General features: G+C 36.9%; 4 protein-coding genes across 6 annotated transcripts; all 4 read right to left on the bottom strand.

Moving 5' to 3' along the window:
• Positions 1-144: 144 nt before the first annotated feature.
• Positions 145-3814, bottom strand: LOC128886197 (putative sodium-coupled neutral amino acid transporter 10). Of its 2 annotated transcripts, XM_054140851.1 has the most exons (7): positions 3678-3811; positions 3002-3159; positions 2632-2902; positions 2429-2565; positions 2100-2327; positions 1811-2018; positions 145-1739 (listed from the first exon to the last, which is right to left on the bottom strand). In XM_054140851.1, the coding sequence occupies exons 2-7, from the start codon at positions 3152-3154 to the stop codon at positions 229-231; spliced, it is 2508 nt and encodes an 835-aa protein (XP_053996826.1). In that variant the 5' UTR covers positions 3155-3159; positions 3678-3811; the 3' UTR covers positions 145-228. The 2 variants fall into 2 exon arrangements, with proteins under 2 accessions (XP_053996826.1, XP_053996825.1); XM_054140850.1 differs by having other exon boundaries at positions 3002-3814.
• A 144-nt stretch (positions 3815-3958) lies between these two features.
• LOC128886205 (histone deacetylase HDAC1) lies at positions 3959-8561 on the bottom strand. The gene is made up of 9 exons (XM_054140898.1): positions 8358-8561; positions 7317-7429; positions 7133-7250; positions 6672-7045; positions 6449-6596; positions 6095-6380; positions 5786-6014; positions 5615-5705; positions 3959-5533 (listed from the first exon to the last, which is right to left on the bottom strand). Exons 1-9 carry the CDS (start codon positions 8404-8406, stop codon positions 5463-5465), a joined length of 1479 nt encoding a protein of 492 aa, XP_053996873.1. The 5' UTR covers positions 8407-8561; the 3' UTR covers positions 3959-5462.
• A 448-nt stretch (positions 8562-9009) lies between these two features.
• LOC128886209 (F-box only protein 32) lies at positions 9010-18614 on the bottom strand. The gene is made up of 7 exons (XM_054140903.1): positions 18187-18614; positions 13306-13352; positions 12991-13040; positions 12554-12740; positions 12296-12471; positions 11793-12043; positions 9010-11702 (listed from the first exon to the last, which is right to left on the bottom strand). Exons 1-7 carry the CDS (start codon positions 18306-18308, stop codon positions 11504-11506), a joined length of 1032 nt encoding a protein of 343 aa, XP_053996878.1. The 5' UTR covers positions 18309-18614; the 3' UTR covers positions 9010-11503.
• Positions 18615-18758: 144 nt separating this feature from the next.
• Positions 18759-20037, bottom strand: LOC128886212 (18S rRNA aminocarboxypropyltransferase). Of its 2 annotated transcripts, none has more exons than XM_054140910.1 (4): positions 19756-20037; positions 19531-19694; positions 19073-19460; positions 18759-18982 (listed from the first exon to the last, which is right to left on the bottom strand). In XM_054140910.1, exons 1-4 carry the CDS (start codon positions 19880-19882, stop codon positions 18870-18872), a joined length of 792 nt encoding a protein of 263 aa, XP_053996885.1. In that variant the 5' UTR covers positions 19883-20037; the 3' UTR covers positions 18759-18869. The 2 variants fall into 2 exon arrangements, with proteins under 2 accessions (XP_053996885.1, XP_053996886.1); XM_054140911.1 differs by having other exon boundaries at positions 19531-19691.
• Between the last annotated feature and the right edge of the window lie 15 nt (positions 20038-20052).

The raw sequence follows: 20052 nt of genomic DNA, 5'->3' as shown, positions 1-20052 counted from the left end.
ATTCACAATCATATTCGTTCGTACATAATTATAACATAAACGCATAGCGATATGTATGACGATATACAGTGTAACTGTGTAATATAAATATCTACTGTACATGTTTAACTTACGGAAACAGTCGAAAGGAACAGTAACAAAATAATTACATCAATTTTCTAATTATAAAATAAGTTTTCACACATATATTATGTCGTATATACTATTCCTAATCAGGTCTCTGAAGATTCAAAAATTACAATCTTCATCAGTATCCACAGACTTCAAGTCTCGTTGGTTTAATTTGACGTATTCTCCTCTTATAGGAATGTTAGAATCTACCGAAATGGCATTTACTTCTTGCTGCGATAGTAATATATTGGTTTTAATCAACGACGCTTCAACTAAATCACTTTTAGACGGGTTTTCACTTAACCCTTCTATCGTTTTACTGGCTATGTTTTCATTAATATTTTCATTTTGCTTGAAACATTTTTCTTGATCATCTTTTAAGGTAGAATTTTTTAATAAATATTCAGTGTTTTTGTCTGACATATCACTTGTAACTTTGGTATTAGTTTCTTCTACATTCACATCGATTTCTCGTTTCTCGCGTTCATGGTCCTCCAAAATATCTCTACGAATCGCTTGAATATTTTCTTCTAACTTACTTGTTGATAAAATAGACGCATTGTCTACTTTTGTTTGATTTCGCATTTTTAATGCAATGGGTAAAGAAAATTCATGTTCTACTGGTTGATTCTCGGTATTCAAACTCGGATCTTTTTGTAAATTAGAATTAATATTATTAGCTCTATTGTTGTCATTTTTAGGCAAGACTATTCCACCTTTGCTATTACTTACTAATTCATTAGTAGCAATAGACTTTCGCAATCCACGTTTTGACAAAGCATTTAAAATAGGACCTTTTGGTAATTCTTTTGAATTGCTTGATGTAACTTTCGTCTCTTTGATTTTTTCTCCATCAAAGACTTTTTTATTTAATATTTTATTTTGTACATCTGTGGCAGAATTTTCATTTTGAATATCCGTTTGAATACTTTTATCTTCTTTAGCCCTCGCCTGTTTGATTTTAATTTTATCATCATTATTTACCGTTTTAGACTGTTCATTCAATTTTGTACTCGAAACTCTCTCATTATTTCCTTTTATTTTGTTTAAAGCTTTCTTATTATTATTAACATCCAAGTTTGTAGAATTTTGTTTCATTTCTAAAACAGATTCTTGATTAAGAATTTTTAATTCCTTTTCATTCTCTTCAAGCTTTCTAAGTTCCTTGAGATCTTTTAATATTTCTTTTTGTTCCTGCATCATTTGTTGTTGCTCAATTTTGTACTTTTCTAAAGTCTTTCTAAGTTTTTCATGCCTTTCTGCAGCCATTATGTTAGCAGCATCTGCATCAGCAGCTAGTTCCGTTTCTTCTTTTTTAATTGCATCAGAATTTATAAGGTTATCTGTTTTTTGTATATCTACAAATTTATCTTTTAGTTCTACGGGATGATTTTCTTCTTTTACGTTTGCTGTATCAGATTCTCCTATTTTTACAATTTCATTTTTAATTATTTTCACTGGAGGAGCTGTAATTACAATACTTTCTACAGACTTTTGTGTTCCCGCTGCTAATTTCTCCGCAACAACTACGCGCTCAACTGGAATCGGTGGTTCCTGACGAACATCATTCGTCTTTAAGTTCAATGATTTGTCAAGAATATTTAGAACTGGTATCTGATTTATTTTCTCTAAAAATGAATAATGTTGTTACTGCTGTCATTTTGTATGCTACATAGTAATAATAAAACGTATTTAATACCTTTAATATCTGGTAGAATGTCAGGGTTCTTAGGAATATTTGCTATTGCATTACTGTCGTCTTTATTTACAGTTAATGGTAAATTATTAATTTGATTAAGAGGTTTGCTTGTTGTTGCCAATGCTTTTGTATTAGTAGATTCTTCCAAAGCATACAAATTTGCATATGTACTTAGAATCATAATGCAGATAGCAATAAATAAAATCACCTAATAATATATTAAGAAGAGAATATTAATGATAAACAAATAAATAATATTAAAATTAATGAATTCACCTAGTAATCTTACTTGTGCTAATAACCTCTCATTAGTATGTTTGCTACTAATGGATATAAAAAATATTGCTGGGAATATTAGGCATATCATTACTCCAATTGTAGATCCCACTAAACCAAGAACAAATTCAATATTTGGTATTAGAATACCAGCAGTCAGAGAAACGGCAACAATAGCAATAGTAAGACATCTAAATCTTGTTTCTGGTAAATAACTTATAGATGGCTCGTGAGTATGTACCTGTAAGAAATTATATATATATGTATATATATATATATATATATATAACTACTAAATGATATTATTCTACTATTATTTTACGTCGCTACAACTATACGAACCCTGCGAAATAAAAGAGAGTTTAAACTTGCACGACATGGAAAAATGACTAGAGGAAAACTAAATGCAATAGAAAACACAAATCCCATTTTGATCATTTCGGATGACAAGCTAGGTTCAAAGCTCATTAGTATGTTGCCTACAAATTCAATAATAAATTAGTAGGACTCAGAAGTGCGACATGCGTGTAGAACTATATAAATACCTGTAAAAGGTTGTGTGCAAAATGCAATGTAACCAAAGAATCCAACACATAGATATACAATTGTACATATATTTAATGCACCACGTACAACATCATTCATTTTTTCTAATGACACATTGGGAATGGTTTCATATATTTCAAATAGTTGAGTTTGACAGAATAAAGCCATAGAAAAAATAGGTATACATTGAAGTATACCAGATGGTCTCCAGTAATATACATGATCATACCAGTCTTCTGCAAAAATGTGTTGCATAGACTCTGTCATTGTCTAATAACAAAGAAATAAAATATTGTGACGATCATAAATTACATTAAATACATATTTCATTGTTTAAAATTTGTAGTTACAGTAAAATAAATTATTTACCTTTAATACAAGACATAGGTAAAAAATAATTGTAGCAGTGCAAAGACTGGATAAGCTGTCGATGTTTCGAAGCAATCCCAAGGGTAAAACAATAAAAACGCTTGTTGTTACAAGCAAACTGGTCCTGATATCTTCTGGATTTTTATCTATCATTTTCCCTATGATTTGTGGTCCAACGTCACCCATAACAACAAAGAAAGCAATACACGTTCCCACAAGAAAACCAATGATGAACAGTTCCACTAAGACTTTTCCCATATGACCAAATGCGTGAAAAGCCAAGAGCTCAAAGTTTCGTCTTCTTGACATTACAGCTGACTTGATAAGAAAGTGAGAAGCAAGTCGAGACAAGACGCTACTTACTAATAAAACCAAAGTAGCCAATACAATGCCACATTGCTTAAAACAAAATGGCATTGCAAGAACACTTACTCCGATAATGCTGTTTGCAAGAGTCATAACATGCGATAATTGAGAAATCATTTCAACAGATTGTATTTGCATTGACATCAACCTGTTAGAATCTATAGGAGTTTTGATGTCTACTGACGGTTAAATATTCTTTTTCCCAATGAATTTTCTCGATTAAATTGATGGCAATATTATGCTACTTAATGAAAACCTTAAGACTTCATAAGATACATAGGTGATAATCATTCGTACATTGTTTTCATACCCTAAGTATAAAGTTTCTCGACTGTGAGGTTAGAACTGATATATCGTTAAATAATATTGTACATCCGACGGTAATCCGTATAAAATGAACGACAAAAGTCGTTATCATATTGGACGTATCAAAATTGTGCTTTGGATGTCACACTTTTGATGAAACGCACTTTTTGCGAGCCAGATTGTAAAAGACCATTGAACAGTCTGTCGGTTTCTTAGGACTGCCGCCATTTTGTTATAACAGAAAACACTCTGTTAGTCCACGTAGCGGAAAACAAAATTCACCAATACGCGCGGTAGATTTCTTTATTTTTTATTATAAATATTTAAAAACATTCGTGTTATTCATGTCTGGACATAAATATATATATTTATATATCGTACTTGATCTATCTCAAACCGACTTAGATATACGCAATATTGTATCGAATTTGTCTTTGCGGATAATTAATTACAAGTAGTGGTAGGTACTTAATTACAACTAGATAAATCGACATATATTTTTCTTTCGATCAATTATCTGTCGTCGTGTAACTAGTCGAATTTAATCTGCTTTTGAAATATTATTGAGGCGCAAAACGTTACATTTTATGTACACAAAATCATCAATGTATTTTTACTTTTACATAAACATCCAAAGTACTGCGATTGGAGGGTAACAATTTTATAAATGCATCTGCGAGACGCTCTTCTTTTTCTTTTTTCTGAACGACAGTACTTTCGCAGCCTCGGTATACAGATATAAATCGACTGCGTTACATTCATAATTTTGAAATCTTACAATTACTTTTGCTTAATTTATGATTAAGATTCTAATCTATGTTTGAATTTAATACGTTCATTGACTGTTTTAATTTCTCCGTACTTTCGTCTTCGCCGATCAATCAATTTCATTCATATAAAATAAAATACTTTACATATCAAAACGAATATCGTTATTGTTATCGTATAGTATTATTGCATGTAGGACTTCGTTTAAACCTGATTTTACTTTATGTACAAGAATAGGAAGCAAAAAAATTTGTTAATCTCTAATACTTGCCCGTTATATAATCGCTCTTTCTTTCGATTATAAATCGCGCTTATTAAACGGTTTAATCAAGATCACACTGCGAGTAATGGATAAGAAGAAAAAGGACTTCGAGCGCCCAAAATGTTATAAACATTATATTTCTTGCATGATTTATCGGAACATGCTAATCGTAAGGTTAGGTATCTTCAAATGCTGTCGGTATCTTATGATCTCATTGAACAAAACAAATAAATGTTATAAAATGTATTTTTTTAATCGATATGAAAATTCTTTGTACAATCAAGGTACTTACCTCAACTGACTCGTTACTTTTATTCTATATAAATGTATACAAAGGTGAATTTGGCAGGATCATAAAATTCGACAGATTATTCAAGATACTGACTGATCCCAACAATAGTTTTAGAACCGGTCATTTGATAAATTGTCAATTTAAGAATATCGGAAAACGTCTGTAAATTTAATGAGACAATTGAAATTGTAGAGCGCTTGAAGTATTACACGCTCATACGTGTATCGTGGTAACAATGCAGCTTGCCACGAATTCAATTCGATATATATACATGTACCAACGTTTCTACAGAAATAGATATTTCCGAATAAAATAATAAAAAGTGATAATCATAATTTAGAATTGTATTACCGAGTTCGAGGCAGCGGACATCGTATGATTCTTGACTTAAGTTATCTATACTTATTCATACTTGATTTAAATAAGGACTTTTTCCAATTTCTTAAATGTTCAATGACAACCATTTATCAGGGATTCGCTCCACCATCCTTCTTTGTTTCCTCGTTTGTGGCATTTGCTTTTTCGTCTTTCTCATTTTCTGTAAAGTATTATTGCTTCTTATGAAAACACAATTAAATGCGAAAGCATAATTTTACACAGAAAAATTAAATGTACATACCTTTTGGTTCCGATTTTATATCTTCCTCTTTTTTGAGATCGCTTTCTATGCCTTCTTGACCTTTCTCTAGACGAGGTCGTTTTCTGGAACCCTATTGGATAAGAAAGTATTGTAATTTAAATGTGAAATTATTTACCACAATTGTAGCATATTAGAAATAATAAATATTACCTTAAATGACCTATTATCTCTTCGTCCTCCTTCTCCTTCATCCTCACTATCGCTATATTCATTTTCATGTTGTATCCTTTTGTCTAAATCCCGTTGTGGTAATCGTTCGTCCGGATTTACTTTCTCCTCAGCCTCAGAATCTTCGATTACTGCACCATCTTCTGGTATGGGTTGAACTTGTACACCTGGTGCATGAGGCAACATTCGTAGATTTTCAAATAATCTAGTCCTATAAAAAAATTTAAACTCATAAAACAACGAAAATTAACTATATATATATATATATTTTAGTATTCTGTTGAAACATACTTAATCTTTTCAAGATATTCAGGAGTATTTTGATTTGCCATGTTTGAGGGACTAATGTGTAATTTAAAATCAGGTCCAAAATATTCAAAATAATCATTATAAGGTAATTCATTTGCAATTTCTGATCCAAGAGCCACTGATGTTTCATATGTCCAGCATCTGGATACATTCCTGATAGTGTATCCACCACCGCCAACCATCAAAAAAGGGAGATTATATTTTTTTACAAATTCAACACATTTACCATGACCTCTTACTGTTAAGTTGAAACAACCCAACCTATCTCCTGTAAATACACTAAATTAATATACATGTTTTTTTTACATAAGATTGTATCCATGTACAAAGGTGTACCTGTTAACGAATCAGCACCACACTGTAAAACAACTGCTGATGGCTGAAATGTTTCCATTACTTTTGAAATAATAGGTACAAATATTGACTCATAACTTTCATCATCCATACCATCTCTTAGAGGTATGTTCACAGCATAATATTTTCCCTGTGTAAAAGAAAAGTACATGCATATCTTATTGGATACAATAAATCTTATTTATATTGATGGTTGATTTTATACCTTCCCTGCTCCAATATCGCGAAGATCACCAGTACCAGGAAAATATTCACCATATTTATGAAAGGAAACTGTCATTACTCTATCAGTGGTATAAAATGCCTCTTCTACTCCATCACCATGGTGAACATCAATATCAATATATAAAACTCTTTGATGATATTTAAGCAGTTCTAAGATTCCTAGTACAATGTCATTAACATAACAAAACCCAGATGCCTCACTCTTTTTGGCATGATGTAAACCACCACCCCAATTTATACAAATTTCTGAAGCCTGTTTGTTAAGCTTTACAGCAGCAGCTACAGAACCACCGGCTGATAATTGACAAAATTCATATAAACCATCAAAAACAGGGCAATCCTCTCCAACATTAACTGTAGAAAAAACAAAGTATTATCTTTATAATATATATATACTTTATAATTTTATTATGAATATAAAGTTTATTTGTATGATCTTACATCTTTGCATTTGTTTGTTATACTCTGACATATTATCAGGCCTTATGGATCTCAGGAACCTTATATATTCGTCGCTATGAAATTTTGTCATTTCATCAGCTGTAGCTTTGTGAGGTCGCTGAAAACGGAATTATTTATGATTCGCTATATAATAAATAATGACGAAATGATTAATAATTCTTACATATATTTCCATTTTTCTGTAAAGACCATAATTGAGAAGTAAATTATGTGTCATCCTTATACGATGTGGCTTCATGGGATGTCCCTGTCCATAGTAGTAATTTCCAATATCACCTAAGGCATGACTTTTATTTTCATTTGTTCCATTGTATAACAAAAATTTGTAAATTAACTATGAACGGATATGTATACTACAAGCTACGGTCAACCGAGATACACTTGAGAATCTTTCGCGTAACTCATCAGAAAACAGTGTTATCTTTCGTATATATAATCGAAAATCTACCATTTTTTAAGGATTTATAACACATATAAAGCACATTTATAAATCTCAGCACATGCGTCTGTATTAGTTACAAATTTGACGTAATTTCTCAATACATTTTCATAACCTATAATTCGTTTATTTCGAGTAGAATAATTGATCTTATTTATAAGAATTATAATACCATTGAATAAAATAAACTGTAATAATACACGAGATATACAAATATCTAATTGGGAGAAAGATAATTATAATTCATAATTTTTTTGTTATAACTGCTTATTATTAAATTCTAATGATTTATCGACGATCCACGTATAATATTAAAAGTTTGTGAAGATCTAATAAATAAAACTGGAAAGAGTTGCATTGAAAAATAGTAAATAAGCGATGAAAATCATTTAATGTGCTGTAATTGCTAAAGGGTAGGTAGGTAGGTAGATAAAGCCGACGCTCTTTCTTCGTTCAAGTACGGTAACATGGAGCTACACCTGAGAATCTCTCGCCTTAACGTGGCTAAAACCGTATAAGGAGGTAGAAGCCACGCTAAAAGTAGCCAGCATTGTGAATAAAATGGAAGTACTTTACGTATTTATGAAAAGACGAAACTTATTTGGAGGAAAATACACCGAAATACATTGATAGACACAAAATAAATTAGTCGTACGGGATACAAGCGCGGACAGCACAAACACATTTTGACAATCTCCCCGTGCGTGTATAATGTTTTCGCGGGATCACAAATTACTAAGGAATATTCTAATTTTTTTCACTCACTGTCGTAGTAGTAGCAGACGCGCTTCTTGCTGTGTGGTATCGTCGACATTTTCCACTGATTTCTTTCGACTAAATTGCAAAATATCTGATATGAATCAAACGCGAACCGCGGAGTGTCGCGGCACCCACCGACAGAACACAGCGTCACTAGATCACTCGTCTACGCAAGCGCAGTATTCCGTAGTTATGGTTGCAGATTTATCGCATAGATGCCGCTACGCCAACAACGAACTTAATCATGAAATAAACAATGTTAAGAGTGCGTATGTTACTGCTAAAATTGAGAGATTAGAACAATGGAAACTTTAAGCAAAAAAGAGATTGTATGCGTAGAATTAATAAATAAAGGAAAGATATACGTAATAAGTAGCAGAAATTAATTTCTACATTAGACAACACAAAGAAATTCATATAGTTGCATGATCAGGACACCATGGCATGCATGCTTATGCGCATACTTTTATAAACAAACATTATATGTGCATGCAAGTGGATCATTGCATACAATATACATGACCAATTAAAAGTAAATGAATATTAAAACATGTAAACGTCCATAAAAATATATGAATTAGAAAGTTTAAACGTGGTATATTTTATAAGAAAATATACGAGTCTCGAAATAAAATGGACGAAATTATAGAACACTCTGTAAAGGGAAATTTAAAAGATTAAAATGTTCATTATGTACATCAATATGTACAAGTAAATATATATATACATATTAAAATAAATATTAATATATACATTGAAAATATTATAATGAACGTATTATAAATTTCAATATATGTATTAAAAAGTTTAATATATATATATATATATACACACACGCAAATAGATCTTTTATTTCAAAGCATTTTACACAACGCTGCTCTACATTTGTTTACGTAAGTAAAATAATGTCGATTCAAGGTCACCCGAGGAGCGCAGTTTACACAGGTCGGTGAATTAAATCGTAAAACGTACGATGAGCTGCTAAAATTTTACACCCGCACATATAGCTCGTATTGCACTCTCACACCAAAGAACGTTACACGTACATCGCTTTTGGTCGTCCTTTTATACTAATCTGTCAGATTAGCGAAGTACACGTGTACTGTATATGTGTGCAACGATTGCAATCGTTGCCATTAAGAAAAAAAGCAAATATCAAAAGAACTATGCTGCGTCGATTTAAACGGAATTTACAAAATAAACGCTTCGATTCGCGTAAATGCAATAGCATCCATTTTGGCAGTATGATTTTTCAGCGTTTCAAATTAATTATCGATCTCTATGTATTTATGAAACCTTTGTAAATCTGACATTAGTGCTAAACGAGTACGTACAAGAAATGTATACTAAGCATCGTAAATAGGAGCTTTTTTCCCCCTCCAACGAGCATACAGAGCTTAACAACGAAATATACGCTTGCGTTTATTTCACAGACGACTTCGATTGTAGATGTTACCCTGTATCCGTAAATTGCAAGAGAATTTGTCAAAATCTGCCTGGAGCTGGAGATGGACAGAATTTTATTCGAACAGTATATGACAAATAGAAACTCGCAGATTATAATTTTTACTAAAGAAATAACGAATCAAAAGTTGTTTACCTTTAACTCGTTATTTGAAACGTGTTTATCTAGATGAGAATTTTGTCTATCTCTGATTACAATGAATAATCATTGGCCTTGCTTGCTTTCTTTTCGTATTACACTCGATCGTTTCGAGGCTCTGGTATGCATCGTTTTAAAAATGGTTTTTTTTTACAATCTTTACCCCGCGTGTGTGGGGAGGCGTGGGGGCAGAGAATGTAAACATCCATGCAAAACATATGCGCACAGAATATACGTATAAAAAACCGACATACAAGAAATCGTGATGAACGCTTGAAGAAGAACTTCAATAATCGCGCTAAGTAAATGCAAATTCTAAAAACTAAATTCACCTAAATGGAAATGAAATGCCGGTACAGCGGCTGCTGAAAGCAACGACGAAGCAACGCCCGCGAGCGGTGGCGTTTACAAAGTCGATCGCGTGTACCATGAAGAATACTTCGATAAATATTTTTCGACCAGCACCAATCGCATTTCGCATACACACCATCGATCTAGATCTACAGTTATGAGATTTCGCGATCGTTTCGACGAAATCAACGTCCGTTACTTTTGCCGACTGACGCCATTTGGGCAAGTCGTAGAAGACGAATTCATCGTAGTCCGTACGCTGAAAGAAAAGCTTCCAACGAAAACTGATTTAACTTTGTAGCGCGGTAGACGCGAGAGTATACGTTACATTTGTTCTGTCGCGTAAAAATACAGTAAAGAGAACAATAGCAACAATTCGTGAATTCTCATCATTCACAAAGGTTGTTTTGGTAATCGTTAATCCCACAGCACGATTCAGAAATTTTCATAATTTTACCGTGTAGTAAAATTCTCGGACAATGTATCGTAAATTCGATTCTAAATATCGTTACACGTTAAGCCTCTGTTTCTTAGCGTCGTAATTAGCAAACAACATGGGAATACAACAATTGGTTTACCATCCTCACGTACCTCCGACGAGGATATCAAACCAGTCACGCATGACGTTCTTCCAGAAGGATCGCAAATTTGTCTTGAATAAAGTGTTTAAATGTATCGTTACTCTGTTTTTATATTAGATACATTAGGCTGATGTCCTTCTAGAAGGAAGGATCGTTTTAGGGTCATTTCCTTTCCACTTAAATGTGTTATTCCTAATCTATTCGTGGTAAAGTATTAAAAAAAGAAAAAAAAAATCAGCCTTTTCTGGGTTAAAGAGAAACAAATGGACTACCCGTAATTACTGGAATTTGATCACTCGAAAAAATATTGATCAAGTGTACGTACGTGTTATGTACACGTATACATGTTTACAGTAACCCGCGTTAAAGATATTTTTGTTTCAACGATAATGTTGGAATCTCTAAGCGAGGAGTAAACACCTTGTAAACACCTCTATCTCATTTCTACTTGAATAGTGCGTGCTCGTGCGCGCGTATACGTACTTACAGTCGACGTATAGGGACTCTCTATCTTTATTAGAGAGCGGTCGATCTTCCGTTTCGGTTGCATTTGCTTGCGCTTTTCGCGCAATACCTCTGGTTCCCTCGTTTCGAACGATCTCGATTGTACGTGTCGTTTACAGCGAAAAGAATTTGAGGAAGGTTTGCGGAGGGATCGGAACGTGAAGAGAGGCTTGATCGACGTCTGCCAGTTTCTCCTGAAACGCTGGATCTTGATCCGCGATACAAGGATGGCCCAACGACCGCCAAAACAAGCAACGGCAATTGCGGCACAGTTGGATCATCTCTGCGTATTCTTCTCGTAGTCCGAACGATCTAAACAAACGAATTTGTCAGGGAATCGTTAAGGTTACTCCTTTTAATACATATATTTGTGTATAGCAAAGATTCACACACGCGTATTACCTTCGAGCAACGGTAAATATAGTCTTCCAGTCTTTTCCAGGATTGTTTTGTCTGGTGGTGGCTATTTGCTGAGGCGTGAAATGATACTGGGCAAGCTCGCGCCAGATTCTTTGTTCTTGAGCCAGGACGGCGAGATGTTCGCAAGCCTCCGAAGAAGCTTCGATATCACGTGGATCGCTCAGTCGAAGAAGCACCTCTCGACGGCATTCGGCAGGCAAATCAGACCATTGTGGCTGTTGTTCTTCGTCAGGCTGAAAAACGACAACAACTCGTCTCGTTATCGATCGTTCAAATGAACCGAAAGAGATAAGGAAAGAACCAATCATTTTCTACTAAGTTAAACACTAGAAAACAAATGATATGATGCCTCAGAAATCTTGTTATCAAATGTAGGTACTTTCAATGAATATATTTTCTTTGGCCTTCGAAGATGTCGAGAATTCTTAAAACAATCGACATCCTTGTATAATCATGCGTCTTTATCGAACCTTATCAGATCATACCTGCGTTATAGTGATGGACGATGCAATTTGCAAGATTCTCTCCAAAGCTGCTTTGTGTTTTTCCCACAAGATCACGGAGCCCAAGGGTCTGCCACCCCAGCAGCATCCCGCGCTGAAAGCTCGCACTCTTTCAATCAGCCGACGAAGCCTTCCAGTTTGTTGCTGAGACAACGATACTGCGAAACACGAAAGTAAATCCGAACTCGTATCATTCCCATCGCTAGAACGAACGGATGAACAAGTGGGGGAATAATTTACCTTCCAACGCGACTTCTTCCAGCATATTGAAGAGAACTCGCTGAGCGCATCCGCTTAGTCCGCCCATTCTGTGACTGACCAGAAGGTCCAGCAGTCGCACAATATAATTGAAACGGCGGCAATCGTGAACCGCGGATAGAAAATCGAGCCTCTTCAATGCATCGCTTAAACCGTTGAAGCCGGCGATCTGCAAATGGAAAAATAATATTAGAGTTCGTTATGATCGAAATAGCGAAACGTAAGAATAGTCTCAAGCCCTTTTTTCGTCTAAACTTTGTTTACGAGACATGTTTCCAGAAAATGTAAGAAAAAGGAAAATTCGGTTTTTCGAAGCCTCTAAAGTGGGAAGACCCCTTAACGAATAAATATCCCATCTCGTGGCTCTCCCCTTCGCGAAGCTAAGTTAAATATAAGTAGGGGTGGAACGAGTCACTCACCTCGCGCGTGCACTTCAGCGTGATGTGGCAATGCGGCTGGACGACGTTTTCTAAAATTACACGAGAAGATAGTTAGTCGAAAGATCTAAATGGCGAGCACCCCTTCCGTCTGAGACGCAAAAGACGACGCGCCGTTTCAGTGCTTTTCAGAGCGTCCCTCTGCTTCCCGCGCGTTCCCCCCGTATCTTTTAGTATAGGCAATTCCTCGCTTAAAGATCGAGATTCAGGACCACCAATTTTCTTTAATCGAGGTCTTGGTAAATTATGGTAAATCACAAATGATTCGACTCGAATCGTCGAACGCGCCATACTCACCTTTCTTTTTGTCCTTTTCCTTCTTGTCGAGGGCATCCTTGTCGGCGCTGCAAGAAACAAACGAGACGATAATGCCACCCTTGTCTATTCACGGTCTGCTTAACGATCGTAGGACACGTTGTATGCAAATTCTTTCATTGGTCCAACAGAATGTATGCGTAGGAAACTTTAACGATCAGAGTAATTGTTAGGTCGCGACTTAAACTTGGCGAACCAGGCTGGCGAACGGAATCGCTAAGCGTGAACATTGCTTCGCGCGTTAACAGCCGCGTTGCTCGTTCGCGTGTGCAAACAACAACCGTATACGTGGGCGTACGTAGCTTTTTTCAAGACATAAAATTATATAGTGGGCCGGCAATAACAGCCCAATTACAGCACGATAACGACGGGACCGGTTTACACGATCTCAAACTATGAAAGGGGTTCGATTTGTAAGCAACAACTCTACAGAACAGATTCGATTTTGGTGAAGATCCCTTTAAAGCTTTCTCGTGTTTATTTGAATACGCTACAAAAGAGTTATCATTGGAATTGAGTTGATGCAATGCGCACCTGTTTTTAAAACGGAGCTATGCATCTTTTTGTACATAAATCGATTCTTCTCGTCATTCCGCGTATAAAAGAGATGCATGGTCCTCATTGTGAGATTCAACTTTTTCCTGTATCAATTCATATCTACGCTTGGACGAGAGAGCTACGGCTTGTCCCAGTTTCTAGAACCACCCTGTGTATTATCAGCTATAACTCTCGTTTTCTTGTTTTGTACATCGTTAAGCATTGTCCTGCTGAGGACCAAGGGGCAAACAATTTTTAGAACACGACAGCAATGAAATTTAATCGAATATATAATTAACATTTCTATTGAATATACCATATTGTATAAGAAACTTCATTAGTTTTCTGGGTAACGGTATAATGCGAAAATGGATAGTAAGCTGCGCTAGGCCGAAGTGTTCGATGTCCACTGAAAAAGAAACAAATTTTTTCGACCTTGAGCGAAACCTGATTTTACTTCGAAGTCTGTTTTATTCGTTTCCTTTGATCTTCTTGTGGATACGGGGCGCAACTTGCGCGCCCACGTGCTTACCTCTGCGTCGAGTCACCGACATCGGAGATATGCAAAATTCTCATGTAGATCAAATTAAGGAATAAAAAGTAACCATTTATCCGGTACACGGTGAATAACATCATTAATTTTTAACTAGATCGTCTTGTCGCGACAGTTTAAGTAGAGATCACGTATCCATTTCCAAAGGCATGGTTAACGAAGATAATGTTGTCTGCGCGACAGCTTTGTTTTAGCTGCCATCAAGTTGCGCGAAAGGTCGCTGAATACGTCAAAGGACTAAACAATGGTTAACGCAACAGGAAATCGATTGTTCCACGGTTAGAGATGACCCATTTTTCTTTTCTTCGCAAATCGAATCTCCCGATACAAAACGTTCGAATTAATTGTCGACGATGCGCCTCGATGGCTGTAATTGTGCAACGTTTATTAAGAAACGTAGCGATGAGATCGTATTTACAGACGAATAAAGCGAGGCGAAGAAGACGAGAATACCAAGTGCTTTGCACGCGATGCAAAACAATAAAAACGAATCGCACGTTAGCTTTGTCAACCATGATCATCGGTGAAGTTTCAAACGTGTAGGCGATAATCTTTCGGCTCCTAATCATTCGACCAAAGTACAGTAAAGCATCGTCTGTCCTGATGGCCGATTTTACGAATACAGAACTTAACATCGGAGCTGATAACTATAGAAGTGTAAAGTAGGTTCTCGATGTAAATATTCACAGTCCAAAGATGATTAACTTACTTCTTACACTATGTTTCGTACGTGTTCTTTCGCACAGTTGCATCTTTGATTTTCTTAGGCAGATTATCCGAAAATCCAATTACCGAAACGAATTCGTCTCCCTATTGTACTCGACGAAGTGTTAACGTCGACGAATCGCTGGTGTACGGTCGCAGCAGAGACCTTGCACTAACGCGCTTAGGCGATGCAGGGACCGAAACCTCGCACCAATAATCCTGCGACATTATGTAACTTGTATCGGTAATACTGGTCGTGAAACGAGTCGCGTAGGTACACGAACGAGTGCGTATTTGTACACGCGGTCAGGCACACTATACACCAGTGGTGCACAACTTTTTCGCTAACGAGTAAAACGAAGTAAAATTGCATTTGAATGGAATTGGATTTGAGTGGAACTTTGTGCATCACTGCTGTACATTATGAATACTCAGACAGATGAGAATATCAAAAAGTTCTCGGTATACAGGAGCTCTGGTTTTACTCCAGACTTTCAGGCAAGCCATAGAAAGTGTCTTCTGAAGTTTCTAGGAAGCTTAAAAGCTTTCAAAGTATTTTCTATTCCAAAACTTTGAATCTTCGATAGACAACTGAGCCTGAGATGTATTCTCATGTTTAATATGCAACACATAGGAGTAAACGCATGAAGTTCTATCGCGCGCACATATCGTGGGGTATTCGATATTTTCGTGGTAAGTGTAAAATCGAAGCTCTCCATTCGAGATGCGAGGTGGTCGCCAAGAAGCACGGTATCGTCCGATCGAATTTATCAGGACTCGGTGATACAGAAGGAGATTTGCGAAATTGGTGCAAGTCAGGCTGCCTAGGTCGCGACCCACTTTCGTACCAGGACACGGACAAGTTACGCTTGTACTTGCTATAAATTCGAGAATTCGTTCAATCCCCCCCCCCCCCCCCAGGAACCCATTTAGTTCGATTTTTAACAACCTTATTGCATTGTAATAGAATATACACTCTTGAAAATATAATTTATAAAAGAAGACGGCTGACAGACGAATAGTCACGATTGTATAAAAAGGTCGAAGATTGAGGAGACGAAGGGTATTGTAAGAACCATCGTGTTCAGTAATTGAAGCCAGATTACGCAGGCTATACCTTCGTACACGCAACAAAGAAGTTCAAAGCTCGCTGTTCGTAATACGTATCGCGTGGATCTCGGGAGCTGCTGATCGGAGCAAAGCTGCGCGCAACGCGCTGCGATCCGGAAGCCAAGGCCGTCGGATACGTATGTATGTACACATAACTGCTACACCAGGCAAATTGTATATCGTTAAGATACGAAATTGCAGAGCTGTGTGCCTAGAAGCGGTGAAAAAATTACGTTCGACTCTAACAAAAGTATCGCGGTATTGAGCGACATCTTCAGGAAAAGATTGATGCTGGGCCTGGCACGATTCAACTTTCCAGCATTGGATATGCCGAAGGAATATTTAAAGAAGAACGTGAATTGCATATTAATAGGATTAATATTGCATAAATTATAGAAAAGAAAGTCAAAATGTACGTATAGAAAGCTACAAAATATTTTTCATTTCAATCAAATATTTTCCTTTAATTATCTGTCTAAAGAATAGTGCAAGTATGAAAGCGTATTGCGAGATGGAAAGTGTTTCGTGGCTGAATAATTTTGAGGAACACGTTGCAAACAAATGTTACTTTCAGGTAGAAAGTTGACGATCCGCGGTTGCAGATGTTAAACGAGTAACGAGAAACTATTTGGTCTTCACGCGATAGTTTGTTTGGTGTGCAAACAGAAGAAGGAGAAGAAAAGGGGATCGTTCTTTCGCGAAGCGCGCGAAAGCGTGGCGACGGGTGCAGCCCCCGACAGCTCGCCTGCCTGCCTGTCTGTGGTGTATGCATTGGCACGAGGAGCTTTCACGGTCTCGAGACGCGCCGGTGCTTAATTCGTCGGTGAATTCGTGCACGTATATCACATACACGTCCAATCCGATGGTATTTGCGCGTACCTGCCCACAAAAGAAAATCACGAAGCAATAACCATAAGGAGAATGCGCCCGCGCGAGAGAGTATGCGGTACGCACCGTTGATTAGAAACACGATTCGCTGTCGTGGAAAACAAGAAAGATTAAACAAAAAATGTAGACGCAATGATACCTGTAAAACCATTCGAAGGAAATTATTATACCTAAGGCTTCCAGATCAACGTTGCAATAAAAAATGGTCAAAATTCTCATTTGCCTCGCAACGCAACAAGGAGTCAAACGTATTTTACAAGTCGCACCGTCTTGGAAAAGTACTAAGAACGCGCGAGGAGCTATTTTTGGAATAATGTTCATACTGCCATAGACGACTGACAACGTCAAACACTCTCGATTCTCTGGAAAGTTAAATAAATATTTTATTCCTGATATTTTCCACGAAGGAATATAAATAAAAGTCATTGGACGATGATGAATCGATACACTTTGAGAATCTGACGCGCAAATCATCGAGAATAATGCGTATTAAATGAAAATTGGACGTGAAACGTTAATTACTTACATCGTATAACAGTGTGTTCAATCGAGTCAGGTATAAACGAAGAGCAAGTACAAAAGTTGTCATACTAAATTCTTTGAAATCGAGTGTTTTCCGTGATGGTTCAGTCCACTCAACGGCTGAAACGGGCAAAATTCTTATCTAAATAACAAATTCGAAAAACGAATAAAACAAACAACTTTTGATCGAGCATTTGTTCAACGCAAAAATATCTGTATCAATTATTTTTGTATTAAAACTGTTGAATCGAATAAACACTACAAATGCTACACATCGTTATTATTCGAGCAAAATTGCGACTACCTCTGCTAGACGGAACGTCAAGCGAGTGACTGTCACGACAGACAAAGCACTCGTCGGTAGCACGACTCGTGATTGTAAACAAACCGTGGACTAACTGTCATTCGATCGATGTAACAGCTGTGAAGCGGACCGAATACCCGGAAACGACTGGCCCCGCTAGCGTCGGCTGCTATTTGAAAACAAAGAGTGACGCCAGGAACGTAGAAGGAGAGCAGAGAACGCAAAAGTAGACGGTGGCACTTACCGAAGGAGGAGAGAAAGCGTTTTATTGTTTGCGCACTCAAGGATTTTCTTCTTTTCCCAGCCCTCGACGGTCTTGACCCATTCCTCGCCAGGACTGCGCCAATCTTTCGATATGAACGGCATCCTTTGCGAGGAAGACGCGAGTCGAGCGTACCCGCGCACGCAAACCGTACCTCTGGCCGAGAAATCTTGCTAAACGGACCTCACTGTTTCGCGGACGCCCAATGTTTGTTCGCGAGACGGCTCGGTCGGTTCGGTTTGCCTCGCGGCTGCGATCGACCGCGCATGGCTTTGTTTTACTGACGTCACTTTGGTATCAGCTGTGCGACCACGGATCTGAAGGACGATACAGAGAGTAGTATTATTGGCTAGGGGAACGAAGCCCAAAATACGAGGGGAAACGACTACTGGAATAGTTCTCGGCCATTTTGTGTTGGTCTTTAGTGGCGCCATCTGTTTAAAGCGCGGCGAACTCGAGATGTGGTCGCCATTCACCGCCATCTTGAAAATTATAAGCACGCGCGCGATGTTTAAGTGTTTAACGATTTAAACATCGAAAGACCTACATTTCGATATTGTTCGAGATACGATTTTTATTTACAATAAATAGATAAGTCGTATAAGCGTGTAACGTAACGGGATTAGTCTTGAATTAAGTACAAAACAAAAAAATATGTACAATCCTTATACTATATTTACATCACTTAATTGCTTATCTATTTGAGAAACGGTATTCTCGACTGATTCTTCCATTTCATCTTCCGTTTCCGAATCAGTAGGTGGGAAATCCGAAGTAGCTAAAAATTATTCAAGAACGATGAACAATAACGCTACAGAGTTATATATATCCGCATGATCGCTATGCAATGCGATGATCGTAAAATTACCGTGTCTATCTATCTTTTCTTGTCTAGCATCGGCGAGGAACTTCTCCTGTGTGGCTATAATTTCTTCTGCATTCGCGCAAAGCGAGTACTTTTTTAACAATTCGTCGTTCAATTCTAAAAACGCATGGCCCCAAGAAAACTTTCCAAGATAAAATTTTGCCTCCTCTTGAAAACCTGTTATAATTAAAGTAGCAGCTATAGCTTCCACGCAACTCAATTGACATGGTTTGCCATAATTTATTGGATTTGCTGCAACTAAAAATGGTAAGAGACGAGGATTAGGTGTCCTCATCCTACCGAACGGGGTATCGTCCAAACGTGCCCAACTACAATCGACCACTGCACATCCATAATCTCGTATGATATCGCGATCTGTCGGACTCACGCACTGTAACAAACTTTTTTAATTTCAAATACCTATGATAACACTATTTTATTACTACATACGCTCGGTGTACCTTTTGACCAACAGGAGTAAGAACTAAGCCCGGAAATCGAGCACCTAACCTCAATAGTTTCACTAAACCATGCCTAACAAGTTTCCTACCGGAACATTTTTTGGGATCGCAGTGTTCCAGATCCCACATAGCGACTGGAAAAGGGAGAGGCCATTCTCCTTCTTCTGAAAATTTAATAATATTAATCTCCTTTAAATATGCACACCTAAATGCATCTTCCCTAACCTGACTCTTCGTCTTCTTCCTTGTCGGACTTGTCCCTTTCTTGACGATATTTCTCTTCTTTTCCGACTACATGTCTAGGACGTCGCGTTAATATTTTCTTTTTGTTTTTCTTCCCACGAGATGACATTTACGAAATTTTAAAATGTTTCTTGATACAGTTTTTTCGCGTAAACGTACGCGCACATAGAGCAGTGCAACTGCCTCTCTAATTCGAAGGCTGCATCAGCTACATGTCAATACAATTAGTTTAAACTCTGTTGATAACTGATGTATGTACAAATCTACATATATACGTGT

The sequence above is a fragment of the Hylaeus anthracinus genome, unplaced genomic scaffold (assembly GCF_026225885.1).
Source record: "Hylaeus anthracinus isolate JK02 unplaced genomic scaffold, UHH_iyHylAnth1.0_haploid 11982, whole genome shotgun sequence".
Classification (NCBI taxonomy): domain Eukaryota; kingdom Metazoa; phylum Arthropoda; class Insecta; order Hymenoptera; family Colletidae; genus Hylaeus; species Hylaeus anthracinus.
This window is presented reverse-complemented; position numbering and strand designations above follow the sequence as displayed.

Excerpts from the sequence above, each read along its gene's own strand:
- LOC128886197 (XM_054140850.1), bottom strand. The coding sequence starts at position 3,511 with ATGTCAATGCAAATACAATCTGTTGAAATGATTTCTCAATTATCGCAT. Across the intron at positions 2,328-2,428 it reads ACTCTCTTTTATTTCGCAGG|GTACATACTCACGAGCCATC; the intron begins GTTCGTATAGTT and ends AATTTCTTACAG. Across the intron at positions 1,740-1,810 it reads CATTCTACCAGATATTAAAG|AGAAAATAAATCAGATACCA; the intron begins GTATTAAATACG and ends ATTCATTTTTAG.
- LOC128886205 (XM_054140898.1), bottom strand. The coding sequence starts at position 8,406 with ATGTCGACGATACCACACAGCAAGAAGCGCGTCTGCTACTACTACGAC. Across the intron at positions 7,251-7,316 it reads ACAGAAAAATGGAAATATAT|CGACCTCACAAAGCTACAGC; the intron begins GTAAGAATTATT and ends TTCCGTTTTCAG. Across the intron at positions 7,046-7,132 it reads TAACAAACAAATGCAAAGAT|TTAATGTTGGAGAGGATTGC; the intron begins GTAAGATCATAC and ends TTTTTTCTACAG.
- LOC128886209 (XM_054140903.1), bottom strand. The coding sequence starts at position 18,308 with ATGCCGTTCATATCGAAAGATTGGCGCAGTCCTGGCGAGGAATGGGTC. Across the intron at positions 12,472-12,553 it reads GGAAGAAGTCGCGTTGGAAG|TATCGTTGTCTCAGCAACAA; the intron begins GTAAATTATTCC and ends CGTGTTTCGCAG. Across the intron at positions 12,044-12,295 it reads CGTCCATCACTATAACGCAG|CCTGACGAAGAACAACAGCC; the intron begins GTATGATCTGAT and ends GTCGTTTTTCAG.
- LOC128886212 (XM_054140910.1), bottom strand. The coding sequence starts at position 19,882 with ATGTCATCTCGTGGGAAGAAAAACAAAAAGAAAATATTAACGCGACGT. Across the intron at positions 19,695-19,755 it reads GGAAGAAGACGAAGAGTCAG|AAGAAGGAGAATGGCCTCTC; the intron begins GTTAGGGAAGAT and ends TTAAATTTTCAG. Across the intron at positions 18,983-19,072 it reads AGAAAAGATAGATAGACACG|CTACTTCGGATTTCCCACCT; the intron begins GTAATTTTACGA and ends AATAATTTTTAG.